A 16,588-nucleotide genomic window follows, 5' to 3' on the forward strand; every position below is an offset into this window, starting at 1 on the left:
CACAGATGTTTCTTGCGGTTCGTGGTAGGTCACAAACATTTTCAAATTACTGTGCTCCCCTTTGGCCTTACCAGCACCCCTTGGTGTTCATCAAAGTGATGGTGGTGGTTGCAGCTTGTCTACGCAGGTGAGGGGTTTCACTCTTCCCTCTACCTCTACGACTGGCGGTTGAAGGAGGGCTCGCCCCAGGCTGTCGTCTCCCAACTCCAGACTACTGCGGGCCTCCTACATTTGCTGGGGTTCCCTATAAACTTGCCAAAGTCACATCTGACTCCCTCTCTGACATTCCCTTTCATTGTAGATGTTCTGGACACTGCCGTTTTGGTCCTGTCCTACCAAGTGGCGGGTCTAGGATATTAAGGCGAAGATACTGATGTTTCTGCTTCTATCCTGGATTTTGGTGAAAGTGATTCGGAGGCTGCTGGGCCTGATGGCCTCCTGCATCCTGCTGGTGGCACATGCCAGATGGCATATGACATATGCGGCTCTGCAGTGGGACATGAAGTTCCATTGGGCTCAGCCTCAGGGGAATCTCCACGCAAGATCTGCAGTGGTGGCTTTTAAACCTCAGTTGGGTCAGAGGCAGATCCCTCTACCTTCCCCAGCCAGATCTAACAGTAGTGACAGTAGCATCACTCCTGGGATGGGATGGCTACATGGGAGAGGCGGAGATGAGAGGCATCTGGTTTCCGGCAGAGTCCGAGCTCCATATCAGTCTTCTGGAGCTCATGGCGATCAGTCTAGCATTGAAAGCATTCCTTCCCTCTCTCACAGACAAAACCACCACTATATGGTATTGCAACAAGCAGAGCTGGGTGGGGACCTAGACCCTTTGTCAGGAGGCTCTGTGCCTTTGGACATGGCTGGAACATCAGGCCATTTCTCTGATGGTTCACCATCTGGTGAGCTGCTGAATGCCAGACCGCATATACTCAGCCGCCAATGCCTGGTCAGTCACAAATACAGTCTCCATCCGGAGGTGGCGCAAGGTCTTTCAGCAGTGGGGAGAACCTTGGTTAGATTTGTTCGCCTCCACAGAGAATGCGCAATCACTACTGCCTGCGAAGGGACTGGTACTTTGTCCGTTCGGTCCTGCAGGGCTTCCTAGTATGATCTTGGTTCGCAGACCCTCCTCTGGGGTAGGTATTGTGTGGGTATCTGTTCTAAGGTAAGGAATATGTAGCTAGAAGTCTTTATCAGATTAACAAGTTACTTAGCTTTGGTAACAAATTATCTGGTAGAGACATATTCTAGTTGCAGATTCCTTACCGGCCCACCCATCCTCTCCGCTCTACGAACTGATTTCTAGGGACAGGGACTTCCTTCCAGGGCCCTAATTCTGATGCACCAGGGTCAGTGTTCCTCATGGCTCTGTTCTTCTGGTGTGGAAACTCGTGACAAGAAACTGACATCAGCGCACCAGGGTGGCAATTATACATGACCCGTGATGTCATATCCGGCGAGAACGACGCCAATGAAGGATGTGGAGTCGACGACACCTCCTGATGGCACGCAGGGGTACTGCTTGGGAAAAGTCTCCAGATCCAGATTGACGCCTCGGGGAATTCTAAGGTAAGGAATCCGCAACTAGAGTATGTCTCTAGTAAATAATTTGTTACAGAAGGTGAGTAACTTGTTCTTCCCACACCATGTGGGTCATGGTTGCGCAAGTGCTGCCACAAGTTCCGGAGGAGTCCCGGACTGTGCTCTCTCAGGCTATTGCCCAGGGGAGAGATACAGAAAAGTTCACTGTTTGTTGCAGACTTGACACAACTGACACTCTAGGTAGAGCTGGCTGGGGACATCTGGCTTTTTGGTGGATGTTCAAGGACATTCCATTTAATGGCACCCATCTCTTCGGAAACTAGACTGATTCAGCGCTTGATGCTTCAAGGACTCTCAGGCTACAACCAGGTCCTTGGGTCTCGCGGCAGCCCCTGTCCCTCCTAATCTGCCTTTAGCTCCCTTGATGACTACAGAAGGAGCTTCCAGCTGCCAATGTCCTGGCCAGCCACAGTGCCTCACATGCTTCTCAGCCTCTGCGTGGACGAGGGCATGTACCCACAGACCACGTGGGTCAGGTGGCCAGTGGTCTCGTCAGTCCTCCGCCCCTTCAACTGCAGCAGCCTCCAAATCCTCCTAATCTGCCCCTTTACCATCAGGGCACCCAATTAGTGGGAGGGTTTGCCATCACCTACCCCATTGGCAGTCCATAACATCGGACAGACAGGTGGGATTTGCAGAATGTCTGAAGGGGCTACTCCCTCCTCTTTGAGACTACCCCTCCACCCATGCCACCATGTCACGACCGGCTGGCGAGGATCATCTGTCCCTTCTCTTCGAAGACGTTGCTGCTCTCTTCGCCAAGGGAGCCATAGCAAGGGTTCCAGTGCCAAAAGTAGGCTGTGGCTGTGGTTGCTGTTCCCGCTACTTTCTGGTTCCCAAAAAGGACAAAGGTCTTCTCCCTATTTTATACTTATGAGCCCTCAATCTCCTCCTCAAGAATGAGAAATTCCAAATCCTCACCTTCGCTCATGTCTTGTCTGCCCTGGGCTCAGGCGACCAAAGGGTAGCGTTGGACTTGCAGGACGCCCATTTTCACATCCCCATCCTGCCTGCCCACCATCGCTATCTGTGGTTTACGGTAGGACACAAGCATTTTCAATTCACCGTGCTATCCTTTGGCCTTACCTGCGCCCTATGGGGGCTCACCAGTCTAATGACAGTGGTTATAGCTTGTCTGTGGAGATCAGGGGTTCCAGTCTCACCCTATATTGACGACTGGCTTTTGAAGGTGGACTTCCCACAAGCAGTCATCTCCCACCTACAGACTATGGCGAACCCCCTGTATTCGCTGGGGTTCTCTATAAATGTGCCGAAGTCACACCTGACTCCCTCTAAAACGCACCTCTTCATCTGAACTGATCTGATTCAGTCTTATCCTCCTGAGTGGCAAGTCCAGGATATTCAGGCTATGATACCAATGTTTCAGCCTCTATCCTAGATTTCGCTAAAACTGACTCTGAGGCTGTTGGAACTCTTTGCCTCCTGCATCTTGCTGGTAACACAAGCCAGATGGCATATGCAGACTTTGCAGTGGGACCTGAAGTTTCAGTGGGCACAGCATCAGGACAATCTCTCTGACATAGTCCAGATCTCAGAGGGAAATGCAAAGGATCTGCAGTGGTGGCTAATGAACCGTGTTTGGGTCAGAGGCAGACCCCTCTCCCTTTCCGAACCAGATATCACAGCAGTGACAGATGCATCACCCCTGGGATGGGGGGCCCTCTGGGAGAGGTGGCGGTCAGAGAACTCTGGTCTTGGGCGGAATCTGGACTCCACATCAACCTGCTCCAGCTCCGAGCAATCCGACTGGCATTGAAAGTCTTTCTACCCTCCATCAAGGGAAGGCCTACTACAGGTGTTCATAGACAACACCACTGTCATGTGGTACTGCAACAAACAGGGCCTGGGTGTTGCCTATAAATGTACTGTAACATCACTTCTGGTGTGGGCGATGGATGCTGAGCTGATCGACACCGCATACCGGCACACTAGAGTACTACTCACAAAAAATCGTCCAGATCCAGTCTGACAGCTGGGGAGGGTTCAAAGATAAGGTGTCTGCAGCAGGATAACGTTTCTACCAGATAAAATGTTACCGAAGGGAAGTAACTTGTTCTTCTTATCAAGTGGAGCTAGCACTGCTCCAACTCTCTTGTCAAAAACATCAATTTTTACAATGAAGGGCTAAACATCAGCATGGCACCTTCAGTGCAGGTGTACAGAAAGGTGCCTGCTTCAGCTCTTCAAACATCTTGTGACACTCCTCATTCCAGATTTTTGCTTCTTAGAACCCTCGGCTTTAAAGGGCCACCCATGGTCCTGGTTTTCTTTCGTATCTGATTAGACTCAAGAAGGCTAATAACATTGGATTATAGTACAAAATTTGCAGATGCAGTATTTTGGGAAGATGTTTGCTCATTCCAGCTCACCTGCTCTATAACTCCTTAATTTGGAGAAATACACATATCACCACCCTGCCCTTTTATTACATGACCACTTTTGACTATCTTCTTTCTAGAGGTATTGTGTGCACAACTCGAAGATGAAATGGCTGCATTACCAGAATCCTATTCAGTCACCTGTTCGGTAGCTGTGTGGAGAACCGAGATGGACCACGATAGGTGGTTATTTTGCATGTGTGTCACAGCATTTAATGGAGGTGGGTAACGTTTTGATCCAAGGAAGGTGACCTAGATGTTCCTGTGAGGACTAGGGTCCTTAGTAGTAGAGATTTAATAGTTTATTTTCAGTCTGTTGCAAACCATCCATTGTAAGGCTATATAAATCTTTTTAAAAAGTTGCGTCCTTTATTTCTGTTACAGAGAAGCACAATGCGACTTATGTCATTATGTGAATGTAACACATTTTTCATTAGTATGACAGCTCCATTTTTAATAGCTCAAGATTTAAGCTTACTGAGTGATTACTTAATGGAATGTCAAGAGTATGTATTCCAGGAAGGGAAACCATGATGATAGAAGCTAATTATCTGTTAACATGATAGATCAATGAACCATAAACCTATGTTTAACTTATGAGCTGTTTGTGATGCAAGCATGAAATGAGACAAGGGCATAAGGAGAAAACTGAGAACAGTTGCAGGTTCAATAGGAATGCAACTCATAAATGTAACCTTTCCCCTTTTACAGCCAATGCATATGCATACATCTTAAATCAAACACCGAGAAGTTCTACTGCCTTTGCTTAGCAACCCGTAAGTTGTTTGCCCTTGCCAAGGAAGAGTGTACTGAAGAAAACCCAGACAGCTTGATGAATCAAGAGGTGCTAACGCCCGGACGTTTGTATCTTATGTTTTTAAAGGTAATTCTGTAATTTAATAAAACCTTATGAACTTATTAAATAATTCAGTATTTTCGGGTGATATTCAGATTTTCACAGATAAGGATTTGCCAACTACTAAACTTCATTACATGTCAACCCTCTTCAGGCATCAATACAAGATAATGTTTGTTTGTTATTCATTTCAACCATCACGTAAACATTTTAATTAGATTAGAAACATTGTACATCAGGCTATGCTTTATGTGAGTAAGCCAGTAGATGGAATGAGTGGAATTATAAAACGCAGTGCGGATGTAACTGTTAAATCAACATTGTATGAAGAGCAAAGACAGGAGCCACAAATATAACCCATCATTACAGTACAACACTGGCCTGACATTCAGTGGGAAAGTGTTCTAATGGGTAGACCCAAGAAGGAGGAACGACCAGAATCTCGAAGGTGCACAAAGCGATTTTGAGAAGTTAGAAAGTGCTGAGTGGAAGATCTTAAGTTGTGTAAGTGACTTTAAAGGGACAAAGTATCAGAAAAGCAGGCGGGATGACCCACGAAAGGCTGTTAAGTTTAGAGTTAAAGGATTTGTAGCTGGCACAATTTGCTAAAGTTAGGAAGGAGAAGACTATTTGAGTGTCCCAAAACAAGGATAATGCCACCAAGAGAAGTGATGTAAAGCCAGCAAAGGTGAAGCCTGAGTACACTGACTTGGGAGCACCAAACAAGTAGAGGTGATTTGACAGATTGCCATATTGCACAGAATATTCTGTCTGAGATCAGAGGACAATCAGTTGAGCACAGAGCCTGCATTGCCAACAAACCTTATTCCTGTGTCAGTTATTGCAGCTGGAGCAAGTAGTTTAAGGGTGGATTAGAGTCAAACTGTGTTAAAGGCTAGTAATGTTTTATTTTTGTATTCTTTTTTTTTTTTTTTTAACAAACATCCACTGATTTGACATATGGTACTCTAGTCCAGATTTCTAAGTTCTCCATTCTATTGTAGTTGCATTTATGTAGCGATTACTACCTCCTAACTATTCCTCCTAGTTACTGTTGTAACTATTTCCAGATACCAAAGCAAGTACTTTATTTATGCGCTGGTAGTAAAGCAATTTCCGAAGGGCTTGCCAGTTGCAGAATTTGATTTTTATTGTAGAAAGGTTTTTTCTATTGTATTCACCTGCCACTTTTCAGATGTTCTTAAAGGCTTGTACAAAGGTCATCACAAAGACACTTTACAAACACTGCATACATAGAGAGCATTTTACATGTTAAGAGTTTGAAAGTATTGCAATGGAAGATCTAAAAACTAATAATGTTTTGTAGTCTTTGGATATTTTAACAAAGAACAATACTTACTACAATGGTACATTGCTAGATTGATTTGTTCCTTGTAATAAACTCAGCTGTCCGAATTAAAACTGAACTACTGTCATTAAATATCACAGCTTTACTCGAATATAGATATGAAGGCCACAGTACTCCGACAAATTTGTGGTCTATAAAAACAGATTTGTAGACAAATACACAGTATCACGTATTATGACTGATTTTGTGTTAAAGATGGAAAACACATCAATTTGGTAGCCGGTATACATATTTGTTAAGTTTGGAAAGCAGTACTGCCTCAAAACAGATTCTGTATTGGAGATACATGCAAAACCATTAACTTGGAATAGACGTTTCTATAAGGACCTCACTGTTCACTTATCCATACCAGTAACTACTTTGTAGAATTGAAAACCTATGAATCACAGGGGAGAGGAAAATCAGTACTTAATGGTAACTGCAGTCCTTTACCATTGGTATAGTTTATAAATTTATGTGAGCTGCCCAACGCCCTTTTGGACTAATGAATATGGTATTTGCTGCTCAACTGGAACCTGACTTGGCCTCAGTTGGTTGAAAAGAGGCACAGCCAAAATTATTTGAATGGGTTGTAGTTTAAAATGCTTTTGTGCTGTTTTTACAACTGCTACAAATGTTTGTAATGGAGATTTTGGACCTGGCAATAAGGAATATTCAAAGAATGTACATTTCTGAAAAATGCTATGACTCAATGGATCTAGTTACAGGCAAGTAACTTTTTTTGTGTACCATACACTTTATGCACCTTCTGTGACGTAGACCTGTAGGAAAATAAATCGTGTAGATTGAGGAAACAGTTCATCTAATTAGTTTATGCTAGATTTAAGGAAGAAGCTGAAAAATGATGGGAATCTGGGTCCATTGGCTTCTAAACTTAGTTTGTTGGTAACCTCCAGAGCAGTAAATCTTCTCCCAGAATATGCACTCTTTTACACTTCCTACAGAAATAAGATGAAGAAATTCGTTATATCTTGGTGTTTCAAGCCACAACCTAAATGCTTCACAGGTGGTGAACAAGGGGACTAGTCTGTTTGTGTTTTTGGTTCTGTGGATTTCCCATCAATAGCAGGGTGGTGCCTTTAAACCAGGCTGTCTTTAACACAGCTGTGCAGTGGCAGCATTAATTTGAAAAGCCAACCCAGAGACTTCCTTGTTGGATGAAGTCTTCTTAAGATTGTTTTCTTAGCTGTGGCTTTATACACATGTAGAGCAGAAATCATTCTGTTACTTGTGGCACCTACTCCCTCTGAAACCTGGGAACACATAGCCTTTCCATTTCAATTAGTTCATGACCATTCCAGCTCCTTATCTCCATCTCGAAAACACAATAGTACTTTGCTGAATGTTTGCTAATCTTCATGACCTGTTTTGGGTGAAGTGCAACTCAGAAATGTAGAGCGGTATTTCATAAACATATTTCGGTATGCTCATTCCCTGTAATGGAACATCAGGGACCTCTAATTTGTGAGTTCTTTTTCAATGCAGCTCGCAGATGGTTTGTTAGTTGAGGCAGATAGCAGAAGGGATAACGGGCTCCCCTGTCTCATACCATTATTCAAAGTGGGGCACAAAAGGGCGTGGTGGGGAGGAGGGTTGTGGGAGTTTACTCTATTATGCCTATCCCAGTAAAATTGATCTATCTACAATAGCTTCACTCATGACAGATGAGCCCATCCCCTGCTTCATCAGGATAGTTCATATAAATGGCCACCCACCCTACACAGAGGCATTTTCTATGTCTAGTGTCAATGTTTATATTGTGGAATACATCTGGTTCCTTTGTAATGGCCAGTAATGCACTTTAAGTTGTAAAAATGTAAATAGGATGTATTGAAGAAAAGAAGTAGTTAAATAGACAGAAAAAGTGTTGATGACTGCTGATGCACATCTGTACTACCTAAAGTGTATCTTAAGAGTGCGAACATTGTTTGCATGTAACAACGAATGGAATCGTGCAATTCCAACCTATGCACACAACTAAGCTCTACATGCAGCGACTTGATAATCCAACAGTACAAGTGTTAGCGGGTTTATTTTTTTCTTCATCAGGAACAGATGGAAGCCTGGTTGTTGTCTGTGAGGTTAGCCTTAGAAAAGAAGTCTCAGAAGAGCACAATCACCATCACGTCTGATAATCTCATGAGGGTGTTCAGTATGGGAAAAGACATTACAAGATACAGCGAATATCTTCTTGCAACTGGAAATCTTCGCTCAAAAACAGGTAAACTGTGAAGCGGAGTTCATTTATTTTTCGCAAGCATGTGGGCTGAGTGGTTTTGAATTTGAAATTTATTTCTAGATGTATCGGATGACTGACAGTGTCTTGTATTAGTGTGCCTGGAATGAATTGCAGATTGTAATTTTACTAAATTTTGCCTTAAAACTGCTAAGCACAATTCATGCATTTTACCTGTTTTGGAAAGGTCTGGGTATGCTGCAGGACACTGGTCTGTCGGTGGTGGCTGACAAACTGAACTTTATCCGCTACCTCTCCCATTTCCGCTGTGTACACAGAGGGGCTGCGTTTGCTAAGATGAGAACTACCATGGTGCGACGGTTGCTGCCAGAGTCCTGGGGGTTCATGTGTCCAGTCCATACGCCTGATGGAGAGCCCTGCGGCCTGATGAACCACATGACAGTCATCTGTGAAATAGTGACACGGACAACGAACACAGTTGCCTTGACTGCTCTGCTATGTTCCTTAGGTAAATATTAATTTACTGTAAACATGATCAAAACGAAGACTTTTCACAATTTCCTAATACTTTTTCCTTTGTATCAATAATAAGAATTATGCATTGAGCAGGATGACAGGTTTATGTTTCTGTGTTGCTGAGTTAATAATTGTATTGGTGTATTAAGAAGCTCTGTAATTGTCACATCTTTCTGTGAAGTTAGGAGTACTATATGGGAATCCTGCATCACTTTTATCCGTCCCTTAAAGCCAACATTTTGAAATGCCACTGAGACTTAGTCCTTCATGGTAAAACTGAACACAAAATTAGCCAGTTTTTTTTTTTTTGGTAGAGTGTAGCAGTGCGCAAACACTGCTCTTCTCGATATGTTGTAATCTAGTCTGTGGGCTTTAACCACGCCTATCTCACACCCATCACTTTAATTTGTTGCTGGGCCTGCCTCTCAGCAGGTGCCATTCTTAACAAAATGGCTATAATTCATTTGTATCCGACTTGCAGAGATGTAGAAGTGAAAAAGCTATATCAGGATTTTAATCTGTGACATTCTCGTTCTGTCAAGACCTCTGCAGCAATGGGTGCATTAACTAACTGACTTGAGTAGAGCTTAACACTAGGATGTAGCACGTGCTCTTGATAACATCTTGAGGGTCACCAACCAATCACATAGGTTAATTCTAGGCAAGAAGATGGAAAAAAGGTGTTGTCTCCAAAATAGTGGAAAATGAGTTGACTCCAGACCCAAGCTCTTCACGGCCCTGCTTTTTAGCAAAAAACATCTAGCCTTTGGATGTATATTGGGCCTCTTCAAATAGAGTTCAGTTGATACAAACTCGATACAAAGGTATTACAGTGCTTTACATGAGCACCGGTTACATTACACAAGAACACATTCATGTTTGGTAGCAAGGGGAGATTAAGTGATTTTCCCAGAATCACAGGCTGTTGAGCTGGTGCCGAGACTGGAACCGTCTTCCCCAGCTCCAAAGTCTGCAGCTCTGGCGCTTTATGCCATATCCTCTCCTTCCCCCAGGGTTCTTTGTCTGGTGCATGTATGGGCAGTCTGGGAATAACTCCCTTTTTTTTTTTTTTTTAAAGGGTTGGTAATACAGGGTCTGACACTTCATAGCGCTGCAAAGCAGGTGCCGTTTTTAACAAAATCACTATAATTTATTTTGCATTTAAGCTGCCTCTTCTGTTATTCTCTTTGTATACAATTAATATTTTTAAAAGTAAGGCTGGTATTACCAATGTAGAGGAATAATTCCTTCAAAAGTTTAACACACACAAATATGTGTCTGCCCCCTTTTCTTTGCACCCAACTCTTTTGACCCCCTCATTCTCTGGTTAAATGCCATGAAAGGTGTCTCTTTGTGGCTTGTTTGGTGCTATAAAAGGTTTGGTAAACACACGAGAAAGGGTTGCATCTCTACCATATCACAGCAAGTCTGTAGGATTGAGGCAAAAACACTTTGAAGATGACGGCCTTGTTGTGTCTTCTCTCCTGCAGAGACAAGCCTGGGAGGGTTGTTGTGGCACCTGGCACACATCCACTACAATCCAAACCAAAACACATAGGTAAAGGACATTGTTATTTACAACACCAATAGCTCTAACTCTCACAAATGTGAGTCCTATTGCATTGCAAATGCTTTTTGTCTTTCAATATAAAGTCTTAAAAATGGTAAGCACAGTTCGTAAGGTTGAAAGTCGCTAGTCCTACTGTTGTGTGCAGCCCTGAGTCTTAGTTTAACAGCTTGGTCTAGTCAGTACGTTTTCCTGTGTCTCAGGACTCCTGGCATGAGACCTGTATGTGTTGTAGCTTCTTTATGTCCATGTTTTAATTTCTTTATGGAAAAAAGATCCACCCAAAGCTGTACTGTTTGTCCTGGGTGATGCCCTTCCTCAAGTGCAGGCTGGGGTACGACTAATAGCAGCTGATCTGTGGTTGCAGTGTACAGTCCTTTTTCCCAGCATCCACATTGCAGAGACACTGTCCCAGCTCTCCCTGGTAATATCTGTGTGGTCTGTCACATGTGGACATAAGATTGAGGTACCTCAGTTCTGAAGCCGCCCTTTATTTTCTTAGCCCAGAAGTTATATGGTTCTTTATAGGTTTGTTGGGAGTTTCAGTCTTCCATTCACAGCCCTGTGCTTATTTCTACTCCCAAGTGCCCCCTACCCCCTCCACCATTTTTCCCTTCTGGTACGTATTATATGCCAAGTGTATGTCTCTGCTGTGAGATAATGTCCTCATTAAAGAAGGAAAGCTTCTTGGTAGCCACCCACGGAATGAAGCTAGCTCCAGCATGCCAGTCTGTCGGCTGAGAGTGAGACACCAAAACCAACGACAGTGACAAGGAACATTTGGCTGTTTTTGTTCCGGTCAAGAAAGCAGAAGCCCCACAGCCCCAGATTAGTATGACTGTTCCTAGTACACATAATGGTACACTTAGTGGTAGGCGTTACGGATTGCCTTTTAACCCCAAAGAATCCGGAATGACTGCACCATGTTATAGCTGGTATCCACGGAGATGAGTAGTAAGCACTTGGAAGTGATTGGTTCCTTCTAAAGATTGGGGAATTGCTTTAAATTTGATGGTCATTTGGCTTGGGTCCATTTGTTAGGTACCTCCTTCACTTATATGGTGTATGTGCACTTCTGTGCCAGCGCGATTTGGAAGAAAAAAAATCAGCATTAAGTTGTTCATGCACATGTACTTCTTTAATCTCTTTGTGCGCCACTACAAACTAGCTTTTTTATTTTTTTGCACCGATTCAAACTGTTTTGTTTTTCACCACATTCATGGCTATGTATTTGTGCAAACCCTGTTTCTTAAGCCTTCCACTGCCAGGATGTTTGTGCACCTCTGAGTCAGAACTTTTTTTCAGAAAAATGCATTAGGTTGTTCAAACACGTATACCTCTTTGGTCTCTTTGTGCACTCACATATTGCTTTTTCAGCACATTCTGGGCTACAAATTGTGGAAAGTCAGCACCATTATCTCACTGGAAGCAGAAGAAATATGGCGATATTTTCTCTTTTTTTTTTTTTTTTGCTCAGAATTTTATTACATTTCTCATATGGACAAACATAATTTCTGGAACCTTAACTAAGGAAATGTTGCTCCGAATATCTGGTGTCTAGCAATACCAAATATGTGAGTTTTCCTAGGGCATGTAGTCTGCACAGTAAAGTCTATATTAGTGTATAGCTGATCTCATCTATAAGATGTTTATGATGTATGAGTTATGTAGATGAAACTAATTGTATATTAATAGTCTTTTCACAAAATGATAGAAAAAAAGATGGGTTTATCATCATTATTCTAAATGGGTGTTTCTGGCTTGGGGGTGATTATAAATACAGCCTCTTTTGTGGACTGAGGGAGCATGCTTTTGTGTACAGCATCACCAATTTTCTGTGAGTCGTACACAGGTACCAGAAAATTTCACTGGGAGCCAATTGCCACTGGCCGTATTTAAATATTCTAAATCCTTTATCACGTTTTTTATTTCCTTTATCATTACAGTGGCATCCTATTCCTTTCGTGATGAACACAGATGTTCTGGGGTAGCCTAGCGTACATAAATAATCTGTATCTTGCTCCAGCCGGTCTTCACTTGGGCAGAAAGTGTCCTGTAATTTTGTGACATCATCAAGTTAATTTCAGTTTGAGAGCACTACTTGCCCCCTCATCTTTTCCAATTCTAAAAGCAGCTGTGGCATGTCTATCACAAACCATGTTAATAAGGCCATCATTTTACTTCCTCGTTATGTTCCTTCACCCCATATTCTCTGAAATCAAACCGGCTCAGTCAATCAGTCTGTGTCCTACATTTAGATTGTCTCAGTGTGAATCCCTCACACCAAAGCTTCTGTAGCTTGCACTAATGTCCAGTCCGCTTTTCTTAAACTCTAGGTGTAGAATTGCACTATTAAGTGTGTTAACACCATGGGCATTTTCCAGGAAGAATCTCTCTTAATTGTGCCCCACTCTGGGAATGTTGCCCATCAAGCCATTATTAGTATTAAAGTATTCTGTTATATGATACCTCATTGTATCCTGAAACAGAGTCCAAAAACTGCTTATTTTGTAATCTCCACGTGCAGAAGTTTGCCCTCTGCCTTCTCCAACTCATAATATCATTTAATAGGGAGTGTTCTGTAACATGAGACATGAGCCTACAGTTTCTCCAATTGCAGGACCTAACGTATAATGTAGTGTGTGTAGTGGGGTTGAATACAGATTCAAATACAAGATACCGGAGAATATTTTTGGTGGTGGAGATTCCATGGGGTGATGTATGCAGCATTTAGGTGTCTGGTTGGCTAGCAATAAGGCACCCCATACCAACCTCCTATATATGTGAAAACTAAAGACACAAGGGAATCCACTGATGTTGCTTGCCTGAATCCAACATTATTTATTACCCAGAATCACCTGCAAATGTCAAATAAAGGAAACAAAAAATAAAATCACAATTTCTGTTCCTTTCTGTGGCAGATAACTCCAGAACTTCAGGCAAATGTTCTATCACCCAATGCTCTTATACTTCTGATAAAAAAAATATATGTATATGTTCGGTGGCATGTGTAGCTGCAGATACACATGCTGTGCACATCCCGCCATCTGGTGTTGGGCTCGGAGTGTTACAAGTTGTTTTTCTTCGAAGAAGTCTTTTCGAGTCACGAGATCGAGGGACTCCTCCCATTTCGGCTCCATTGCGCATGGGCGTCGACTCCATCTTAGATTGTTTTTTTTCCGCCATCGGGTTCGGACGTGTTCCTTTTCGCTCCGTGTTTCGGGTCGGAAAGTTAGTTAGAATCTCGGAAAAATCGTCGGTATTGTTTGCGTTCGGTATTGGGTTAGTTATAACAGATCGACACCGACTTTTGAAGAGCTCCGGTGGCCCTTTGGGGTTTTTTCGATCCCCCCGTCGGGGCCTGGTCGGCCCGGCCACGTGTCTCTTCAAGGCTGATGGAACGGACCCCATTCCGCTTCTGCCCAAAATGCCATAACAAGTATCCATATACAGATCAGCATCTGGTCTGTAACTTGTGTCTGTCTCCAGAGCACAAGGAGGATACCTGTGAAGCCTGTCGAGCGTTTCGGCCGAGGAAGACATTAAGAGACCGAAGAGCAAGAAGACTGCAGATGGCGTTGGCGCCGACAGGACAAGGGCGTTTCCAGGAGGAAGAAGAAAGCTTTTCCATCCATGAATCGGACTCGGACGAGCTCGATCCCGAAGAAACGCCGAAAACCGTGAGTAAGACGTCGAAACATAAAACTCACGAGAAGACAACAAAAGCCCAGGGGACGCCACCGCCAACAGGCCATGGCTTAACCCGAAAAATAGGTGACCGATCATCGGCACTGAAAAAGGGCACGCTGATGGCGAAGTCATCCGACTCCGGTCGAGATACCGCCACACAGCAATCTCGAGCTCGAGATAGTGGCTCCGAGCAGGTTCGGCACTGAGACAGCGGCACCGAAATGAGTCGGCACCGAGAGACCACGATGCCGAAAACAAAAAAGATTTCGTCGGAACCAAAAAAAGTAGCCGAAAAGGTTTCGATACAGAAACATCCGGCTTCGGAACCGAAATCAAGTTCCTACACAGAGGAACAAGGACTGTCCTCACAAATGAAAAAACATACATTTGGACAGGAATTGGAGGCAATGGAGCCGGACTACACCCAAAGACGGCTCCACATCCAAAAAGAAACGGGAAAGATCAGCACTCTCCCTCCTATTAGGATGAAACGCAAACTTGCCTTCCAGGAGAAAGACAAGCAGCCACAGGCAAAGGTGGCTAAACAAGTAACCCCGCCACCATCTCCACAATGCTCTCCGCAACCATCACCGGTAGCCACTCCACCTATGATGCAATCCCCGACCCACACAGGGATGAGTCAAGATGACCCTGACGCATGGGACCTTTATGATGCACCAGTGTCAGAAAATAGTCCTGACTGTTATCCATCTAGACCGTCGCCACCAGAAGATAGTACAGCCTACGCACAAGTGGTGTCGAGGGCAGCAGCATTTCATAATGTCAGCCTACATGCAGAGCCCATTGAAGACGACTTCCTATTTAATACACTGTCGTCCACACACAGCCAGTACCAGAGTCTTCCCATGCTACCTGGGATGCTCAAACACTCCAAACAAGTGTTTCAGGAGCCTGTAAAAGGAAGGACCATTACTCCAAGAGTGGAGAAAAAATATAAACCGCCACCAACAGACATCACACAACAGCTAACACCGGATTCAGTTGTAGTAGAGGCAGCTCGCAAAAGAGCAAACTCACATACTTCAGGAGATGCACCACCTCCAGATAAGGAAAGTCGCAAATTCGACGCAGCAGCAAAAGGGTGGCGGCACAGGCAGCAAACCAGTGGCGTATTGCAAATTCACAGGCTTTGTTGGCCAGATATGATAGGGCTCATTGGGACGAAATGCAACATTTAATAGAACATTTGCCCAAGGAGTTCCACAAAAGAGCACAGCAAGTAGTTGAAGAAGGACAGAGTATCTCCAACAATCAGATACAGTCAGCTATGGATGCTGCAGACACAGCTGCTAGAACTGTCAACACAGCAGTAACAATAAGAAGACATGCATGGCTGCGTACATCAGGATTTAAACCAGAAATACAGCAAGCTGTGCTCAATATGCCATTTAACGGACAGCAGTTGTTTGGGCCGGAGGTGGACACTGCTATCGAAAAACTTAAGAAGGACACGGACACGGCCAAAGCCATGGGCGCACTCTACTCCCCACAGAGCAGAGGCACATTTCGAAAAACACAGTTTCGAGGGGGGTTTCGAGGGCAAAGCACAGAACCCACGACCTCACAAACAAGGCCCACTTATCAGAGCCAATATCTGTGTGGAGGTTTTTGGGGACAATATAGAGGGGGACAGTTCCAAAAAAATAGAGGAAAGTCCCAAAACTCCTCAAAATAAACAGTGACTTACAAGTCACACATCCCCAACACATAACACCTGTGGTGGGGAGACTAAGCAAGTTTTACAAACATTGGGAGGAAATAACAACAGATACTTGGGTCCTAGCAATTATCCAGCATGGTTATTGCATAGAATTTCTCAAATTCCCTCCAAACGTCCCACCGAAAACACACAATATGTCAAAACAACAGATAGATCTTCTAGGACTAGAAGTTCAGGCGTTGCTACAAAAAGAAGCAATAGAATTAGTACCAAACCAACAGAAAGGAACAGGAGTTTACTCTCTGTACTTTCTCATACCCAAAAAAGACAAGAGTCTGAGACCTATATTAGATCTCAGAACATTAAATACCTACATCAAATCAGATCACTTTCACATGGTGACATTACAAGACGTAATCCCACTGCTCAAACAACAGGACTACATGACAACACTAGACCTAAAGGATGCATATTTCCATATACCGATACATCCTTCACACAGAAAGTACTTAAGGTTTGTATTCCAAGGAGTACACTACCAATTCAAGGTGTTGCCATTCAGAATAACGACTGCGCCAAGAGTTTTTACAAAATGTCTAGCAGTTGTAGCTGCACATATCAGAAGGCAGGAAATACATGTGTTCCCGTACCTAGACGATTGGTTAATCAAAACAAACACGCTAGAACGGTGTTCACAACACACAAAGT

At 43.7% G+C, this 16,588-nt stretch overlaps 1 protein-coding gene across 1 annotated transcript in view; it reads left to right on the top strand.

The window, feature by feature from the left end:
* Positions 1 to 16,588, top strand: part of POLR1B (RNA polymerase I subunit B) — a 294,522-nt gene that overhangs the window by 188,942 nt on the left and 88,992 nt on the right. The window contains exons 7-9 of the mRNA XM_069235071.1: positions 4,716 to 4,887; positions 8,279 to 8,450; positions 8,653 to 8,934. Coding sequence (XP_069091172.1) covers positions 4,716 to 4,887; positions 8,279 to 8,450; positions 8,653 to 8,934 — 626 coding nt within the window. The remainder of the gene's footprint in view (positions 1 to 4,715; positions 4,888 to 8,278; positions 8,451 to 8,652; positions 8,935 to 16,588) is intronic.

Source organism: Pleurodeles waltl, chromosome 5 (assembly GCF_031143425.1).
Source record: "Pleurodeles waltl isolate 20211129_DDA chromosome 5, aPleWal1.hap1.20221129, whole genome shotgun sequence".
Classification (NCBI taxonomy): Eukaryota; Metazoa; Chordata; class Amphibia; order Caudata; family Salamandridae; genus Pleurodeles; species Pleurodeles waltl.